We start from the raw sequence: 21,063 nt of genomic DNA, 5'->3' as shown, positions 1-21,063 counted from the left end.
CATTGCTTTCTGACGAGTTCCGGCATTTGTTCTGGCTGCCGGTGACAATAGCCATAATTCATGGTGTTATGTTAGCGGCCTGTTCTCTAGTGATAAGCTATAATGGATCTGTCTGCAAGAACAGCTGTCTCGCCATGTTCCAAAAAGGAGATGAAAAACAGCTCCTGTTTAAAAACCACTGTATTAACGCTTATAATGAAGTACATGATTAACTGCTTTGCCCCAATAAGAACTCAAGTTAAGCAAATAATTCTATATTTTATGTTGAGGATGCATTCCCTCTTTTCCCTTAAAAAAACAGTGTATTTCTAAGTGTGCATTCAAAGGACAAGTACCAACTAAAATGGACAAACACATACACACATGCAAGCATTCGTGGAAGATTCCTTTGACGAGCCTGGCTTAAACGCCCCCATGTATAAGACGCCCCCTATTTTGGGGGACTCAAATTCAAGAAAATGGAGGGGGGGAGAGAGATGTATCCGTGTATAAGACACCCCCCCCCAATTTTGGACATTGTTTTTTAGGGAAAAAACCTAGTCTTATACACAGAAAAATACATTAATTAATGTTCTCATATTAATTCATGAATATTTGAGGGGAAAAGAGGAGCTTTTTACAGAGGGAAAGGCACTTACATCCGTAAAGATAAATTAAGTATAAACAACCATGTCTGACTTCAGAAAATAGCAAATGATAAACTCCCCAATCCACCATTAATATAAAATGGCTATCACAAGCGGGTGCCAGAGTAATTGGGCTGGTTTCAGTTCTGACGCCAACATTATAGTTTCTTTCTAGCAGACCATTAACTGAAACCCATATTCTGTCTGATTTTGTCCAATTTTATTTCTGTTGATGGGTGGAGAGGGGGATTAGGGCTGAGTGAAAATGGCCTCCCAAAATTCTCCATGCTGTCTGTAGGTGCTGAAACCGGGAGACAGTATTTTGCCAAATGTTCTCTCTGCGGGGAGATGGGAGTTCTCTGCAGTGGGGATAAAAAAGAAAAATTCTGGAAAATTTCTCAGAAAACACTCTCCTGAGAAATTCCTCTTAAATACTGAATGGTGGATTGGTGGATATTGGTGGATGAAGAAAGCAATGGGCTAAGAGTGGGGGAACAGAAGGAGCAGGACAATCTTTGCCCACCTGGTGTCCACGGGTCATGCTGTGGTCTAAACCACTGAGCCTCTTGGGCTTGCTGATCGGAAGTTCAAATCGACAGTTCAAATCCCCGTGATGGAATGAGCTCCCGTTGCTCTGTTCCAGCTCCTGCCAACCTAGCAGTTCGGAAGCACGCCAGTGCAAGTAGATAAATAGGTACCATTGCGGTGGGAAGGTAAACAGCATTTCCGTGCACTCTGGCTTCCATCAGAGTGTTCCATTGCACCAGAAGCGGTTTAGTCCTGCTGGCCACAGGATCCAGAAAGCTGTCTGTGGGCAGATGCCAGCTTCCTCGGCCTGAAAGTGAGATGAGCGCCGCAACCCCGCAGTCACCTTTGACCGGACAAAAGTGTCCACGCATCCTTTACCTTTACCTTTTACCCTTCCAGATGTTTTGGACAACAATTCCCCACCACCACCAATGCTTCCTTTAACACTATGAAAATAATATTATTATTAAAGATGTTTCTGCAGTTGCACCCAAAACTGATGAATGGTGAAACTGGGGAGGCCATTTCACTCCATACTGGCCCTCCATTGAGCACAGTGGGACTTTCTTCTGAGTGAACATGAATAGGATTGCATGATAAGTCTCCCTGATCCTTGAGTTGTGCACAGCTATAACAAAGGCAGCATTTTTTCATCTCCGCCAAGCTAAGCAGTTGGCCCCTTATCTCTCTCGCCCTGACCTAGCCACTGTGATCCATGCGACGGTCACCTCCAGACTGGATTACTGTAACTCGCTCTACGTGGGGCTGCCCTTGAGACTGACCCAGAAACTCCAGCGGGTGCAGAATGCCGCGGCGAGACTCCTTATGGGGTCTTCGCTGCGAGATCACATTCATCCGGTGCTATACCAGCTGCACTGGCTCCCGGTGGAGTACAGGATCAGGTTTAAGGTGCTGGTTTTAACCTTTAAAGCCCTATACGGCCTAGGACCCTCGTACCTACGGGACCGCCTCTCCTGGTATGCCCCACAGAGAAACCTACGGTCTGCAAATAATAACATCCTCAAGGTCCCAGGCCTCAGAGAGGTTAGGCTGGCCTCAACTAGAGCCAGGGCCTTCTAGGCTGCGGCTCCAATCTGGTGGAACGCTCTGTCACAAGAGACTAGGGCCCTGCGGGACCTGACATCTTTCCACAGGGCCTGCAAGACAGAGTTGTTCCACCAGGCCTTTGGTCAGGGCGCAGCCTGACTCCCTCCTCTGGCAACCTGCACAGAATTTTGCTTAATCGGTTGCCATTAATTTGATTTTAATTAATTTTTATAATGAAATATTTTTAGAATGTGTGATTATTTGATTGTTTGATTATTTGATTATTGTTAGCCGCCCTGAGCCCGGCTTCGGCTGGGGAGGGCGGGATATAAATAAAATTTATTATTATTATTATTATTATTATTATTATTATTATTATTATTAATGCAATTGCTGCTACATCCACATCCCATGTAAAAGAAGTGAAGCAAATCCATCACACTAGACTAGCTGCAAATTTCAATTCCATATGCTAGCATAACATATTAATCAAGCATATAGGTTTGCCCTGGCAGAGTTGGCTCCACAAGCAGTTGAAAGACCCTTAGAATGGTGAGCAAGGCATCCCAATTCCTCTCTGTTCCTGAAAGAAATCATAGCTTTGTATCTGGGGCATAATCCCTGCTGCTGTTGCAGTCATACCAACCCACACTTCTGCACATTGTAGAACACAACTTAGCATTCAAGACTAGAACCATTTAATGATTATTATATGCCGTCTGCATAATATCAGTTTCACACTACCCTGCTGGAGACACGGGGACCCACTAAGCACTATTTTACAGACCCCAACACTTGCATGTATTGTAACTTCCTGTACAGCTTTCCCCAGTTCTATTGCTAGAGATGGATAAAAAAGCATTTTAACTGCTGATGTATGAAGCAAACACCCGGCCTCCTTCCAGTCTAATTGCTCCCTGTATTTTCAGTTGGGAGGGGGGGCTCCAGATGTCCTTTTTATTATGCTTTAGTGGATGATTTCCGCCTCCCCTTCCCTAGAGGGTATAAAACCCATACCCTGCATCCCCAGCTGGAGGAGATTGCATTATCATCATCCTTGGATTTCAAGGACGTCACCCCTGAAACCGTTGTCAAGCCATAATATTTTCAGTTCAGTCAGAGAGCCAATGTTTATGAAACTAGGAGGCTTTTCCTCATAGGGAACAAACTAAACTGAACTGCATCCTGTTTAAACCCTCAGTGAACTCCAGATTGCTGCTGAAGCAACATCTGAGCTCTTCTTTCATAAGCTATTAAGCCAAGCTCCATTGAGAGCTGTCCAAGGTCCTGTCAGTGACTGAACTTCTGAAATGGCCCAAGCTGGCTGTGATCACCACCTAGAACAGACAAATCTGCCTCTATTCTGCCCCTCTTCTGCTGCCTCCCTTGTTCAAGGTCCCAAACGTATCAGGAGGCAGGTGGCAGAGAAGTACTCAGTCCCCAGCAGAGCATCTTTTGCTGCCAGCAGGTCAGAGAAGGACAAATCCCAGAATCATTGCAGAGAAGATGTCTCCTTGAGGATTCTGGGACTTGTAGTACCAGCTTCCAAGTGGGAAAATATGTCCCACTGGAGATTGGGAGCTGCCTGCCTCTGCTGCCTCCTGCTGCCTCAAGGAATGATCTTGGGGCAGGAAGACACAGAAGGCATGGCAAGGGTTATGATGAGAATTCAACTGGTGTGCTCAAAAAATAAAATAAAAAAAATCTCCTATCCCTTATGGAGGGAACAAGGGGGCAATCACACATCCTAATAAGCATCTGATGTGTTGCCTGTTCAAATTTTGGAATTTGCATACATCAGTTGCAATCTCAGATTATGAAGTGAGAAAGCAGTCCCTTAATAAGGGTAAAAAGGTAAAGGTAAAGGTACCCCTGCCCGTACGGGCCAGTCTTGACAGACTCTGGGGTTGTGCGCCCATCTCACTCAAGAGGCTGGGGGCCAGCGCTGTCCGGAGACTCTTCCGGGTCACGTGGCCAGCGTGACATCGCTGCTCTGGCGAGCCAGAGCCGCACACGGAAACGCCGTTTACCTTCCCGCTGGTAAGCGATCCCTATTTATCTACTTGCACCCGGAGGTGCTTTCAAACTGCTAGGTTGGTAGGCGCTGGGACCGAGCAGCGGGAGCGCACCCCGCCGCAGGGATTCGAACCGCCGACCTTTCGATCGGCAAGTCCTAGGCGCTGAGGCTTTAACCCACAGCGCCACCTGCGTCCTTAATAAGGGTAATCACATGCAAATGACAACTTCATCACATTGGATTTATTTTAAACAAAACTCTCACCACATTTCTTCTTTAAGCAGATGACGCCTTATCTGCATGCTGAAACACTTTCTGCTGCCACCTTGTGTTTGGTAGTGAGAGTCTGCAATTAGCAATGAAATATAGCAGTGACTCTTATTCCTTTCTTTACAGGAGCGACAATTTAGCCAAATGCCCAAACGGTGAAATGATATCAGCTCAGACATTTTGGAAAATTTCAAAATCTAACAAGATTAAAAAATTGAATTTCAGAAAATGGTCTTGATTTTTCATTTCATATGATTCTATAGAACTTAGTCCCAGTTATGCATGCCTAGGATCAAAGCTTTTCTAGGAATATTTTTCTAAGATTAATATGATTCCTGATCATATCAAGCCATGTTGTCCAATACTCAGAGAAGTACAAAATTAGTTCGACATGGCTAAGATGGTTTTGGATTTGCTTCTCTCAAACAGCAGTTCCACGGCCACATGTCAAACTGCTTTTGAAACTTTCCAGCGTAGATTGTCGTATGGCAAAGGTGGAGAGGAAAGGAAAATTCTACCTGGTCTTTGAGCATTTGTAACTTAGCACTTAGGGACGCAGGTGGCGCTGTGGGTTAAAGCCTCAGCGCCTAGGACTTGCCGATCGAAAGGTCGGCGGTTCGAATCCCTGCGGCGGGGTGCGCTCCCGCTGCTCGGTCCCAGTGCCTGCCAACCTAGCAGTTCGAAAGCACCTCCGGGTGCAAGTAGATAAATCGGGACCGCTTAACAGCGGGAAGGTAAACGGCGTTTCCGTGTGCGACTCTGGCTCGCCAGAGCAGCGATGTCACGCTGGCCACGTGACCCGGAAGTGTCTCCGGACAGCACTGGCCCCTGGCCTCTTGAGTGAGATGGGCGCACAACCCCATCAAGACTGGCCCGTACGGGCAGGGGTACCTTTACCTTTACCTTTAACTTAGCACTTTAGATCTGGGTCAGCTTCCTGCAACCTTGTGCCATTCAGACGTTTTTGGACTACATCTCCCATAATCCCTGCTGTCTGGGACTGATAGGAATTGTGGTCCAAAACATCTGGAGGGCATCAGGTTGGGGAAGGCCGATCTAGATCATTGCTTCTTCATAACAGAACCAGTAAAACATGTGGATAAGCATTCTATCACTACTATTTGAGGCGTTAAGACAGAGTAAATGAAATAAGATTTTGCAATGTGCAGCTCACTCGTTATTTTGTGGCTGCTTTTATGGAATCAGTAGGGCAGTGTCATTGTAGGTTGGCATCAATACATTGGGGAAATCATCAGTCACTCAAATGACACATTCAAGAAGGGTAGCTGGCTTAGTGTCAGGTTCCCAGGTTCCCAGCTTGACACAGTAAGTGTAGCTAATTGAAAAGGAGGATTTGCACCCTGGAAGAATGGCAGATGAAGATGGTAGACTACATGGGACTGGCAGAGATGACCGGCAGAATCCGGGACCAGGAGAAAGAGACAGTGGAAGAAGATTGGGAGAAATTTAAAGACTATCTTAACAAATATTGTAAAATTAATGAAGGTTAGAATGACATGGGTTTAAAAATTAATGGTTTTCAGCGGCGTTTATTAAGGAAAAGAAAATGAAAGATCAAAAACTATGGGAAATAAGGGAGAGGATTTGCTGATTGGATAATGAAATTATAATACAGAAGGGGGAGGTATGAGGAGGTCGAGGAAATAAGGCTTAAGGAAAAAAAGGATTGAAATTATACTTGTTTTTGTTTGTGTATGTTTATATGTTTGTGATGTTGTTTGCTTTTATGTGCATTATTGGAAACTTTAATAAATATCATTTAAAAAAAGAAAAAGAAAAGGAGGATTTGTTGCAAAAACAAGCATATGATTCTGGACGGCTCTAATGAAGGCTCCAGCACCATTACTCAAGATGACCCTTCTGAAGACTCCTTCCAGCGTCTCCAGCAGATATTGAACTTTCGACCCTGACATCTCTTGTTTTGCTTCCTATGTAACAACCCTCCCATTCGCCGACTCCTTTGACTTATTGGATCTGTTCCAACCTCTTCCGGGTCTGAGAGAGGTTTGTTCGCACCTGATTGTGCTTCTGGCAAGCTTTGGCTGTGTTCCAGCCCGCTCTCAGCTACCACCTTATCATCCTGTTCATCAAGGTCAGGAAGAGTCGAAGTTTGCAGCTGCCAGCCCTCTCCTGCCTGACTAACATCAAAGCCTCCCTGTTCTTGGCTGCTTTCTACAGTTGGCTGCAAACCTTTGCTTTGAGCTGGCTCATTCCTGACAACTAGTCTGCTGTTTTGTAGCAAAGCAACAGTGACAGCAACAATGATTCATATATCTGGATAGCTCAGCTGGTTAGAGCATGGTGCCGATAATGCTAAGCTTGCAGTTCAATTCCCACAGCTACATATTCCTGCTATTGCAGGGAGTTGGACCAGATGATCCGCAGTAAAGGTAAAGGTAAAGGTGCCCCTGCCCGTACGGGCCAGTCTTGACAGACTCTGGGGTTGTGCGCCCATCTCACTTAAGAGGCCAGGGGCCAGCGCTGTCCGGAGACACTTCCGGGTCACGTGGCCAGCGTGACATCGCTGCTCTGGCGAGCCAGAGTCGCACACGGAAACGCTGTTTACCTTCCCGCTGGTAAGCGGTCCCTATTTATCTACTTGCACCCGGAGGTGCTTTCGAACTGCTAGGTTGGCAGGCGCTGGGACCGAGCAGCGGGAGCGCACCCCGCCGCAGGGATTCGAACCGCCGACCTTTCGATCGGCAAGCCCTAGGCGCTGAGGCTTTAACCCACAGCGCCACCTGCGTCCCGATGATCCGCAGAGACCCTTCCAATTCTATGATACCGTAAAATTAAGAGTGACAATCAATTGTGTTATTTGAGTCCACTGATTTCAATGGGTCTCCTCTGAGTAAGACAACTGTTGGCTATCACCTTCATAGATTTACTGCGGCATACAGTGGTACCTCAGGTTACAGATGCTTCAGGTTACATACGCTTCAGGTTACAGACTCCACTAACCCAGAAATAGTGCTTCAGGTTAAGAACAGAAGGATGTTCTCAGACCCAGAAAATCTGCATCAGGATGAGAACAGAAATCATGCTCCGGTGGCACAGCGGCAGCAGGAGGCCCCATTAGCTAAAATGGTGCTTCAGGTTATCAACAGTTTCAGGTTAAGAATGGACTTCGGGAACGAATCAAGTACTTAACCTGAGGTACCACTGTATAAGCTTTTAAGGCCTGGTTGTTGCAATCTGGGAGCCCCAAAGACCATCAAATAGTTCACCTTTTTAATTTTGCGGCAACAATTTAAGATCAGTATGTGATGTATTGCACTATAGTTCATAATGCAAGATGGTCCATAAAAGCTTATGCCACAATAAATCTGCTACTATTTAAGATGCCAAAAGACAGCTGTTTTTAACTCACCTTATTTCATTGGCAGCTTTATCCATTGGCACTAGGTGGCAGATTAACACCATTTCCAGATAGCTCTGCAAGAGCAGTCTTTCTATAAGATATATACAGCACAGGGCCTTTAGGAGGGGAGTGGGAGCCTTTAAAAAAAAAATTTGGCTGAAAACGGGAAAGGCAAAAATTAAGGAAGTCTGCCTCCCCGGAACTGCAGAAGGAATAAAGCAACGAAAATCAAGCTGCACTTAAAGGGAACCTTTCTAATTTTTTTAAGCTGTCAAACTGACATCGGACTTAAAACCTCCCCCCAGATTGGCAGGAGAAGGGGGGAAGGGATTGGAACGTTGTTAACCTGCTGGAAAATTAATGGACAATTAAGACCTTCCATTGCCAAATCCCCTGGGGTCGGGCTGCCCAAACAAGACACCGGGACGTGGACTGTCAAACTTTGAGAAGTGGGGACTTGTTTGCAAAAAAGTTATCGGACCTTAGATGTACTCTGCTGCATTTTGGCCACATAGAAAAATAGAGACATTACAATTTGGACATTGGAAACTTTTGGCTACTGTTATACTTCCTTGCTTCTTTGTTTTCCTCTATCTCTGCCATTTGGATACAATTGAATGCTCCCTCTAGAGGGCTCTATCTGAAACTGTTGCACTTGAAAAAGTAACAGTGGGATTTTCCACTTGGGAATCAACTCTGTGAAAACGACCTTGAGGATATGAGTGCCCCTACAGAAGAGATAGTAACTAGGCAGAAAGCAAAACAATCTCACAAGAAAAGGGCCTCTATATCAGGAACTGCAGCTGTGCAGGAAAAAACACCAGCTTCTATGGATCCTATGACTCAGGCTCTACTTAAAATAAATCAATCCCTGGAAGCATTGACAAAACTTTCGACAGAGAATTCTAAAAAATTAACAGAGTTGACAACAAGGTTGGATGTGAATACGGCTAGTGTTGCATCGAACACAGATTCTATAAATAGATTAATTCAGGAAAATTCAGAAACACGAAAGATTGCAGAAAGTGCAAAAATAACGGCTGAAGAGACAAGGGAAAAATTTGGGCCTATTATTAAAAAAGTGAATGAGCATGATGCAGCCCTCTCCTTACTGGAACTTCAACGTAAAGAGAAGAATTTAAAATTTAGATTGGTGCCTGAAGGGGAAGGGGACAACCTTGTGAAATTTCTCACAGAGAACATCATAACTTTTTGGCAGGAGGAATGGGAGGAAGATGAGGAACTTGAGATAATATCAGCCTTTCGACTGGGTAGAAGGCAGGACAAAAAACCAAGGGACTGCCTAATTACATTGAGATCAAAAGAAGAAAGAGATAGAATATTGAATTTGCATTATCAAAAGGCATTGGTGATCCAAAATTGTCAGACACAGATTTTTAAGGACATTCCTAAATACATTTTAGAGGTGAGAACATATTACAAGAGTTTAGTAGACCTGCTGAAGAAAAACACCATACCATTCAGATGGGAGTTTCCACAAGGATTGTCCTTTAACTTCAATGGAAGGAAGATTAAAATAAAAACAATTCAGGACAAAGAACTATTTCTAGAGAAGTACCTGGAGGATCTGCAGAAAGGAACCGTGGAGGAGAGGGAACCACCCGATATAGCAAATTTGTCATTTGGACTTTCACTACCACCATCGGAGGAAGAGCAGAAGCTTGGAGCAGTTGGAGGAACAGCTACCTAAATACAAAATGTCTCTGCAACTCCTTAGTTGGAACTGTAATGGTTTGAACCTCCCTCGGAAAAGAAGACAGGTTTTTCACATTTTGAAGAAAGAACAATTAGACATAATATGTTTGCAAGAAACCCATATTGCCAGGATACATAGGAAATTACTAATAAATAAGAGACTCGGTCAAGAATTCATCTCATCAGACAAAGTAAAGAAAAGAGGTGTGGTGATCTATGCAAAGGAAAAGTTGGCTCCAAAATTAATATTTAAAGATGAACAAGGAAGATACCTGGCAATTGAAATACAAATTCAAGGAGAAAAGATATTAATTGTGGGAGTTTATGCCCCAAATGAAGGGAAGGCTGAATTTTTTAGGAAGTTGCATGAGACATTAGTTGACTTTTTAGATTATAAAATCCTAATGATGGGAGATATGAATGGAGTTGTCTCAACAAACATGGATAAAGCACAGAGACAAGTGATTTCGAAAGAAGGGAGACTACCAAGGATCTTTTTTGAAATGACTGAAACAATGGATTTGATTGACATTTGGAGAACAAAGAATCCTTTAGAGAGAGAGGGAACTTTCTTCTCAGAAGCAAAAATGACATGGACAAGAATAGACCAAATTTGGATTTCTAGTAGTCTGGCGTCAAGAACAAAAAAAGTAGAAATCTGCCCAAAAACGTGCTCCGACCATAATGCGGTCAAGATGGAGATGAAACTAACAACAACTGGTTCCTTTAGATGGAGAATGAATGACACCCTATTCAAGGATGAAGAGATCCATAAGAAGGCCCTTAAAACATTAAAAGATTACTTTGAGATCAACAGGAAAACAGATGTGGAAAAAAGAATAATTTGGGACGCAAGCAAAGCCGTGATGCGAGGTTTCCTAATTCAACAAAATTCTATTAAGAGGAAGCAACAAAATGAAAAGAAGGAAAAAATTTTAGAAAAAATAAAAGAAGGAGAGAAGAAGTTGAGGTCCAAACCAAAGTCCCATGAGATTTTGAGAGAAATAAAGTTTCATCAGATGCAATACATGGAACTCATGAACCAACAAATAGAATGGAAGATAAAGCAAATGAGACAAAAAACTTTTGAATCAGCGGATAAATGTGGGAAACTTCTGTCATGGCAATTGAAAAAAAGGCAGAAAATGAATACGGTAACAAGTTTAGAAATGGATGGAAAGACTATCCACAAACCCAATGAGATTAACAATTGTTTTCAAAGCTTTTTTAAGAAATTGTATGCACAAGGGCCAACTAACGAGCAAGAAATAGAAGAATTCATCAGAAAATACGGTTTACCGAAAATCTCAGAACAAAGTAAAAGGATCTTAAACGAGGAAATAACAGAACAAGAAATAGAGGGTGCCATTCAGAATATGAAATTGGGAAAATCACCAGGACCAGATGGCCTGACGGCCAAATACTACAAAATGCTGAAAGAATGGCTGATACAACCATTGAAGGAAGTTTGCAATGAAATTTTGAAGGGGAAAAAGGCACCTGAATCGTGGAAAGAGGCTTTCATCTCACTTATACCGAAAACAGAGACTGAGAAGAACCAGGTTAAAAACTACCGCCATATATCTTTACTCAATGTGGATTACAAAATTTTTGCAGACATTTTGGCAAAAAGATTGAAAAGAGTGTTGGCAGAAGAGATTCATAAGGACCAAACAGGCTTTCTCCCAGGTAGACATATGTCAGACAATGTGAGGAACATTATAGACATTTTGGAGCTGCTGGACGTTGACATTAATAGGAAAGCAGTTTTGATTTTTGTGGACGCGGAGAAAGCCTTTGACAACATTTGTTGGACTTTTATGAAAAAGAATCTCCAAGGGATGGGGGTAGGACAAGGTTTTGAAAACGGTATAGGTGCAATATACTCTCAACAAAAGGCCAAATTAATTGTAAATAACGTGGTAACAGAAGAAATACTTATAGAAAAAGGTACACGACAGGGCTGCCCAATATCCCCTTTGCTTTTTATATCGGTCCTGGAGGTTTTGTTAAACATGATTAGAAAGGACCAGTTGGTTAAAGGAGTTCAGGTCGGAGTTAGACATTATAAATTAAGAGCATTTGCAGATGACCTAGTATTGACTTTGCAACAGCCAGACACTAGTACTAAAAGAGTATTAGAACTAATTGAAACATTTGGTCGAGTAGCAGGTTTTAAATTGAATAGACAAAAAACGAAAGTGTTGGAAAAAAATTTAACAATGGAAGAAAGAGAGAGTTTTCAGAATGAAACAGGTTTGGAAATTACAAAAAGGGTAAAATACCTGGGGGTAAACTTAACATCCAAGAATCTGAACTTATTTAAGGATAATTATGAAAAATGTTGGTCAGAAGTTAAAAAGGATCTGGAAATATGGTCAAGGCTGAAACTTTCCTTGTTAGGCCGAATCGCTACTATTAAGATGAATGTATTGCCTAGAATGCTGTTTTTATTCCAGACGTTGCAGATTGTGGACAAGATGGACTGTTTCAAGAAGTGGCAGAAAGACATATCAAAATTTGTCTGGCAGGGCAAAAAGCCCAGAATTAAATTTAAGATTTTAACTGATGCAAAGGATAGAGGGGGGTTTGCCCTGCCGGACTTAAGACTTTATTACGAATCAGCAGCCTTCTGCTGGTTGAAACACTGGCTACTTCTTGAGAATACTGACATTTTGGATCTGGAAGGGTATGACAATAGTTTTGGTTGGCATGCATATTTATGGTATGACAAGGTAAAGGTGTATAAAAGTTTTAAAAACCATATTGTAAGGAAAGCATTGTACAACGTTTGGATTAGATACAAAGATTTGTTGGAAAGTAAAACCCCTAGGTGGGTGTCACCAATGGAAGCTAGGGAAGTAAAAAAGCTTAATATGGATTCTAAATGGCCAAAATATCATGAGATCATAGAATACGATGGTGAAAGGGTGAAACTTCAGAGTTATGAGAAACTAAAACCTAAGGTTCGAGATTGGTTGCATTACTATCAGATAAATGAGACGTTTAAACAGGACAGGAAAATAGGATTTCAGAAAGAGAAGTCAAAATTAGAGACAGAATTGTTGGAACCCAATACTAAGAATTTATCAAGAATGTATAACTTGCTGTTAAAATGGAATACACAGGATGAAACGGTGAAATCAGCTATGATTAAATGGGCACAAGATATAGGTCATGATATCATGTTTGCTGACTGGGAACAATTATGGACCACCGGTATTAAATTTACTGCATGTAATGCTTTAAAGGAAAATATTATGAAAATGATCTACCGGTGGTACATGACCCCAGTCAAGCTAGCAAAGATTTATCATTTGCCTAATAATAAGTGTTGGAAATGTAATGAGACTGAAGGCACTTTCTACCACCTTTGGTGGACCTGCCCAAAGGTTAAAGCTTTCTGGGAAATGATCTATAATGAAATTAAGAAGGTCCTTAAGTGGACTTTTCCTAAGAAACCAGAGGCCTTCCTTTTGGGTATGGTGGGCCAAGTGGTGTTAAGAAAGGATAGGACTTTCTTTATGTATGCCACTACAGCAGCAAGAATTCTACTGGCAAAGTATTGGAAGACGCAAGAATTACCTACTCTGGAAGAATGGCAAACAAAGGTGATTGATTTTATGGGACTGGCAGAGATGACGGGCAGAATCCGGGACCAGGGGAAAGAGACAGTGGAAGAGGACTGGAAGAATTTCAAAATATATCTTAAAAATAATTGTAAAATTGAGGAATGTTAAGATGTCAGGGGGTAAGAAGTAAAGAATTGCAGCAGTAAACAAAAAAAAAAAAAACTTAAGAAATATTTACGAAAAGGAATTAAGACAATGGACTTAAGGGTTGCTAAAGAATTATTAAACAAGGATGCAGGGATGGGGAGGTATGGGGAAGTCAAAGAAAAAAAGGTTATGAACCGATGAGTATGAAGTTATATTGTGTTATATTGCTGTTTATTATCTGTGTGGAAAATTAATAAAAATTATTATAAAAAAAAAAAAAAGGAGGGGAGTGGGAGCTTCTACCAGATTTTGTAGTGGTCCATTCAAGTCAGAAGATGTGGTTATATCCAACTGCCTGCATTAAACCCATTGCTCTCACTCACACAATAGGTACTGGTGTGTTTTCAAGACAAAATACACATTCCACATTCTCATGCTATTTAAATCCTTTGGTACCCGCTGACATCATATCATATCATGGAATTCCATTGTTTTTGCCCAAATGGTTCATTTTATATTTTTAATCTCTACTTCCCAGTATGCTTGTCTATTCTCTCACTGTCAGCAGTGTGAAGGGAAGTGAAAGAGCTTCATTGCAAATCCCTCACTGAAGCCCAGCATTGAACAAAATGTGCAAACCCAGCAATGGCTCTATAGTTATGCAGCTTTAAAACTTGCAAGGCCCATGATGTAGTGCGCAACTGGTTGGAGCGGAGCAGAAAGAATGTCACAACTGTGCAGCTTTCCTGTAACATTTGCACAGTCTGCTTCTTTGATAGGGTGTCATACTTTAAATGCATTTAATGCACACAGTATATTTAATAGTGCTTATTTGATTTTATGCATTTAGGATATCCACCACCATCTTTGTTTGCACCGTGCCCCACCAGCACACATGGGGGGGGGGGGAATATACCAGAATGAGAGTCTTTTTATGCAGACTACAAATCCTATGACTCAGTGTGACTGCAAGTATAATCACATATCAGATCTAGATTTACTCTAGAAAGAAAGAAGTGGGAATCATAGGGACAGAACTACCTAAAATGTATAGAAACTTATTCATGTATTCAACTACTGCGGCAAGAATGTTACTGGCCCCAAAATGGAAAGAAGCAGAAGTCCCAGCAAAGGAAGAATGGATACAAAAACTTACGAAGTATGCAGAAATGGCAAAACTTATCGAAAGAATAAGAAATCAAGGTAACAATTTTTTATTTTTTGTAAAAGAATGGAAATGGTTTATTGAATGTATACAGATAAATTATAAACAGATAAAAACATTGGCAGGATTATTGTGATAACCTGCAGTTTTATAAGAGTATAAATTTAAAGAAGATGAATAAATGAGCAAATTAAGTTAATTTGGATATGCAGAAGATATTAAAAATAAATTTAAGGAACCATAGAAAGAAGGGGAGGAAGTCAAGTTTTGAAATGTCAAAATGATTGTAAAATTAGTATGTATAAACTTGAAAAGTACAAAACAAAAATACAAAAAACACAAAAAAAGAAAGAAAGTGGGTGATGGAAGAACAAATACTAAGGATATTTAGTTTGGGCCAGTGGTTTTTCTGTGGGGATTCATTTCTTGAAGCTAAGTCACATTCCTCCTCTTACCGCCACTGTTGCTGCACTGAGTTCAGCATAATGTCTGCAGCATGTCTTAGCAAGGTCTCTGTGGTGCCCGAACAGAAAACGAATTCAAAGGAAATTGGATAAAGGACTCTTTCCCTCACCAGCACACAATAGTATATTGTCCACTCCTAGGTGACACAAATCTATTGTATATTCTGAACAATAAAGAACATGGCCACTAGATGACAGCAAAGCCTCAAGATCCTACAATGCAGGTAAACTTACCTTACATGAGACCCCTTTCTCTGCTTCAATATATTCCTTCCTTTCAATCCAAAGCTCTAATAGAATTTGGCATATTTAAAGGCGGCGTTAGGATACACTGTGATCTCCCTTCATTCATAGGATCGCATTGCATGAATCTCTTGAGCCTGCAACAATGCAGCTTGAGGAGAGGGCAAGAGGGTGATGGAAAAAACCTGTGTGTGTGTGGGGGGGTCTTTTTCCATTAAGGAATAGCGATGGCCACCATTCTGGGTGGCTTTCAGAGGATTAGGCGAATTCATGGAAGCTAATCCTGCCAATGACTACTGTCTACAATGTATTCTTCCTAGTGTGAATCTAAATATGCTCCTGGAGACAGCAGACAAGGAGCAGTTAGGCCTTTGGTCTGATCCAGCTGGCTCTAATATTTTTTACATGCAAAGCTTTAGAAGTTTGGACAGAAAAAAAAAACAAAGCAAACAACAGCAAGCAGACAGTCCTGACAACTGGAATTGTGAATATTTGCTGTTAAATTTTCTACATGGTTTCATTAAAATATATAACTGATATCCATCCATCGCTGCATAAGAAAATGCAACCTGACTTCAAACTGAACTCCAAAGTCCTCGTGGATTTATTTAAAGAACATTATTTTCAAGCCTCCCAGCTTACTGCTTCGTGAGTAGCTAGGATGACTGGGTGAGAAAGCAGGGGGTGGAGGAAGCAAACATTGATTTCTGCTTTATCTTAACCAAGAAACAACTTTTTGCTTAGAGACGGCTTGTTAAAAATATCTGTTAAAGATATCGATTTGAAAGGATAAACTGATACACAACAAATAATCTACAACAAACTGGGCACAAGGGCACAACCTGCTTTACTCTTGCTGGAGGGGACGGTGCAAAACTGAGGATGACAACAAGGTCTATTTTATGGTCTTGTATACACATGACGTTAGCCTGGGCTTCAAGGAACATTACTCTTTTTGTGTATCCTCAGCTGAACCATGTGCTCCAAAGCTGCTGAGTTCTAATCAATGGCTATGTGGACTTTGGGGGAAGTCTGCCATGTTGGTTTGGGGATGTCTCTGCTGTTCCTGCTGAGCTGAATTCTCAAACCCTAATTTGAAAATATGCTTTTGGTTGGGTTGTGAACTGGAAACTCACACTTTTCTCTCCTGTGTTGAAACTTGCCCTCCAAACTTAGGAGTTTTCTTTGTTTTAGTTGGTTCCATTAAGCACCCACAGAGGTTCCACCACTGCAAAGCAAAATTCATTTAAAACTGCAATCTTTGCATAACAAATATGTCCTACGGACATACGTCTGTGGTGGCTATTCAGATATTTTCTCAAGAGAGAACCTGCCCTTTTGTTCTGCAACAGAAATCGGCAAGCTCTCTGAAGGACACTTCACACAGTTTCCACTAATATGTATGTGTTGGGGTGCAGAGAAGAGAACTAGCCCCACCGTACATAGGAGAGGGCTATGTGGAGAGAGTCTCTTCCTTTAAATTCCTAGGAGTTTATCTCAGTGAAGACCTTACTTGGAAAATCAATACAACCCAGGTGGTTAAGAAAGCCCAACACAGACTCCATCTCCTCAGAGGATTGTGAAAGAACGATGTCAATCAACATTTGATGATCTCCTTCTACCGGTCAGCAATAGAAAGTGTCCTTTCATACTGCATCACGGTGTGGTATGCTGGTTTGACATCAACTGATAGGAAGTGCCTACAGAGGGTGGTGAATACAGCACAAGATATTATGGGCTATCCCGTGAATCCGCTGGATGACATTGCAGAAGAACGTTGCCTCAGGAGAGTGAGGAAAATTCTCAGGGATGATTCACACCCTGGCTGGCACTTTCTTGATCTCCTGCCCTCGGGCAGAAGATATAGAAGCATGATTAGTCACACCAACAGGGTAAAGAACAGTATCTATCCATGGGCTGTTAGGCTGCTGAATGAAAAGGTAGCAACAGGGCAACTGACTTTCGGGTTTGGTGGGTGTGCGTCAGTAAACAAGGGGAATTAAGACTAAGAGAGCTGAGTGGGGGGGGTGCTTGTGTAATCTCACTGTATACAAGTTGTACAAGTGGCAATAAAGTATTTCAATTTCAATATAATCTGCTTACCTTCATTGGAGCAAGTTGGATTGGGGTAATGCATGAAGGATCCACCATAGGCTTCGGCCTGTTTGCTGTGTCCGCTAGCAAACTATGCCACTGTTGAGGTAGTCCGGTGAACTTCTGTTCTCTGTGATCAAATCCAGTGTGTACCCTGTGTTCAAAATTTGAAGGGCCGGAAATTTCAAGCTTTTTCTTTTTCTTTCCAAACATGGTGGAAAAACCTGTGAGGACAAAGGAGAATATTACCTTGGTGCTGAAATATTTTAAGTCATTCAAGCATAATTTGCCACACTGGGTGAAACGGTTAAAAATGAGAAATTGATAAGGCTCCATGCCTATGAAAGAATGTGTATGATGTCGTGTAAAAACGTCAAGCCTTTCTTTGTTGAGAAATCTGAATTATGGACAGCACCATAATTTAAGGTAGCAATAATAAAATATCTGAAAGACATTTTGCAACAAATTGTTTTCACACCAGGAGAACAGCCAAAAAGAATGGTTTCATTGAGTTCAGAATATATGGGCAATATTCAGTGTTAGTGATGATCAGAGAAGACCCATTGAAATCAATGGTCCAGCCCATGTTTGCATGCTCATCTTGGGTTTAATGGCATCTCCAGTTATAGGATCCTGGATTGCAGGCTTCCTTCTGTGACCTCAGAGCAAGCTACCCCAACCTGGTGGAGATAATGACACGTTGTCATGTTTAGTGAACCCGAGGAAAGGCAATTCCCCTTATTATACAACTTGTCCCCATCTGTCAAATTGAGATTGTAACTAGTGGCAGCACCAGAAAACACACACACACAGAGAGAGAAAGGGCAAAGTGGCTGGATGTGTTGTGTCCTTCACGTTAAGACTTTGGAACGAAAAAGAAATCAGGATAAGTTAATGACAGCAATGGGGGTAAATGGAAGGCAAGATCCTTGTTTGCCTCCCTCCCCAGTCAACCCTCTGACACTGCCCATGATTGTAACCACTATGATCAATATCTAAAGAAGATACACTGAATTATATTAAACAGTGGCGGGAAGGTTGCGCTCAGGCTGTGGAACTCTCTTCCTTAAGGAAGCGGATTTGATTCCCTTTCTGATGGCCTTCTGTCCATGTATGAAGAGCTTTCTCTTAACCCCCTTGCCTTTTTAGCTTCTGAATTCTTATCTGCCATCTTTTGTAACTGCTTTATTATATATATTAAAAAGAAATGTCATCTGCATCAGCCACCAACCATTTCATCTACAGTATATACAGAAGTGGGACGCGGGTGGCACTGTGGGTTAAATCACAGAGCCTAGGACTTGCTGATCAGAAGGTCAGTGGTTCGAATCCCCACAACGGTGTGAGCTCCCATTGCTCAGTCCCAGCCCCTGCCAACCTAGCAGTTCAAAAGCACCTCAAAGTGCAAGTAGTTACCTTCCGGCGGGAAGGTAAACGGCGTTTCCGTGCGCTGCTCTGGTTTGCCAGAAGCGGCTTAGTCATGCTGGCCACATGACCTGAAAGCTGTACGCTGGCTCCCTCAGCCAATAAAGCGAGATGAGCGCCGCAACCCCAGAGTCAGCCACAACTGGACCTAATGGTCAGGGGTCCCTTTACCTTTACCTATATACAGAAGTATGGGTTCCTACACACAGTATGCCAAACAGAAAAAAAGGCCACCAGAGAGACAGAAATTCTCAATTTAAATCATACAAACGAAGAAGCACTCATTTTCAGCCACTCGAAATTCTGCAGGCTTTACCGCCGTCAGGTTGTTACAGTCTGCAAGGAGAAATGCCGCGCGGAAATATTTATTTTGTTTTGATCCTTCAGCCTCAATGGTCTCATTTACTCAGTTAGCCGCCCCTTGGCTAGCTGCTTTTTAAACAGAGTTATTGGGTATGTTAAGGGACAATTTGAATAATCCTCCAAGCATATCGGAATAAAGCTTGAGTTGACCTGCTGTGTAGCAAAGTGATAATCTGATTGCTTTCCTCCTGTGCTCTCCGATTGTGGGTCAGAGCCCTAATTGCCTGATTGGGGAAAGGGCACTGAATTAATTATGGTCGAAATTGTGAGCTAGGTCACGGTGTGCACTGAAGCAGATCACTTCAGCAAGAAGCACGCAATCCAGTCAACCTGCCAATCCATCCATCCAATCTTAGTATTTGCCTTTGGAATACAAGCATTAAATGACACCTAAGATACAACACACCCGCTGTTGTATTAAACAAAGTGGTGGAGAATTCCAGAGAACTTTCCTTTAAAACCCTTTTCTTTTTGCTGCACAGAAGAAAGTAATTCAGATGATCTGGAGGGGGTGGGGACGCAACCTACAGGATCTTGGAGCTTTACGCAAAAGCTGCTTGCGTGGCCAAACCCTCAAGCCGACCCCCCATTAGGATAATTAAATTCACACGGACATGGATATTTTGTTTAAGGTTTTTGGGCAAAAATTTGGCCGCAACTTTATTGATTACAGGAATGAGAGCGGTATTGGCTTAGGCACTGGCAAGACTATATCTGACTCCTGTCTGCTTTGCAGGAAATCCGTAAGGGTGAACTACCCAAAGGGAAATGGCTTTGGGGGAACCCGCCTGCATCTCCCCTGGTGTTCCCAGAGGCTTGGCATGGCCCTAACCCTTCAAGTGGACTTCGGACAGGAACGAGGCCCCAGCTTCCTTTAACGGAATACACTTGAAACTGGAGGGGCAGGTGATGGCCGACCTGCCCTCCCCCATGCACAATAAGCCAGTGCCTAACCGCCAAGCCTTACAAAGTTGTGACGATTGCTAAGAGCTAGGCAAAAACCAAGTGGCCTGTGCCAATTTGCCAAATGGAAAAAATTCCTACCCGGCCCCCGACTCAAGCTGAGCAACCAACCAAAGTCCAAAGCAAGGCCAAAGGATCTAAATTAAAGGGAGGGTGGGCGGGTGTTCAGCAACACGAAGCAGGAGCCTGGCACAGGTCACGCTGCTGTTTTTATACTTTCCCCCACTATCACCCTTTGAAATGATTGGGCAATAGCTCTGGGTGATTGAGGTGCCACCCCAGCGTGAGTGCGATAGCTCCACCCACGCCAGGGTGGGGGGAACCAGGTTGAGAGCCTGTCTGCAACCAGGACCATCTATTAAGATGATCCCATTTGAAAAACATCCCAAGAAATTCCATATAAATATGGTGTCATAAACCCTGCAGATTTTGTTTAAAAACCCAACAAATTTGAATGGCACATGGTACAATCCCAAGCATGTTTACTTAGGTGTAAATCCCTCTAAGTTCAATCAGACTTGCCCTCTGGTGAGTATGTTTAGGATTGCAGCCTAAAAATGGGTTCCTGCAAAATTCCTGCATTACAATGCAGTTCCATGCATTGTATAGAATTGGCCACCACAGTCACTTATGGACTCATTGTTAAAACTGTGTTTATGGAAGACAATTTTACTCGGCTACGAGTGATCGCCAAAGAAGAAGACCTTGGGATTAAGCACTACAAAACTCCATGGGGTGATTATGAGGAAACATTCAAAGGATTATTCTGCTATACCTTGCAAAGTCTTCATTAGATGCTATGTGATTATTTGTTATCACACCTTGCTAATTTTCCCTTATATTTCCTAATTAATATCTCTTCTGGGTAAAACTTTGGTAGAATACAGAAAACAATAAAGCAATCCTAGTTAGCATTTAGTCTTAATTCACTTCAGAGGCTAGCAGACCCACCTGAGCACAGGCATGTGTAATAATTATTATTATTATTATTATTATTATTATTATTATTATTATTATTATTTATATCCTACCCATCTGGCT

General features: G+C 42.3%; 1 protein-coding gene across 4 annotated transcripts in view; it reads right to left on the bottom strand.

Annotated features, from left to right (window-relative positions):
• PAK5 (p21 (RAC1) activated kinase 5) overlaps positions 1–21,063 on the bottom strand; it is a 130,262-nt gene that overhangs the window by 37,621 nt on the left and 71,578 nt on the right. For all 4 annotated transcript variants that reach the window (XM_079969807.1, XM_079969810.1, XM_079969809.1 and 1 more), the window contains one exon: positions 17,281–17,495. In XM_079969807.1, coding sequence (XP_079825933.1) covers positions 17,281–17,495 — 215 coding nt within the window. The remainder of the gene's footprint in view (positions 1–17,280; positions 17,496–21,063) is intronic.

Source organism: Podarcis cretensis, assembly GCF_951804945.1.
Source record: "Podarcis cretensis genome assembly, chromosome: 3".
Lineage (NCBI taxonomy): Eukaryota > Metazoa > Chordata > Lepidosauria > Squamata > Lacertidae > Podarcis > Podarcis cretensis.
This window is presented reverse-complemented; position numbering and strand designations above follow the sequence as displayed.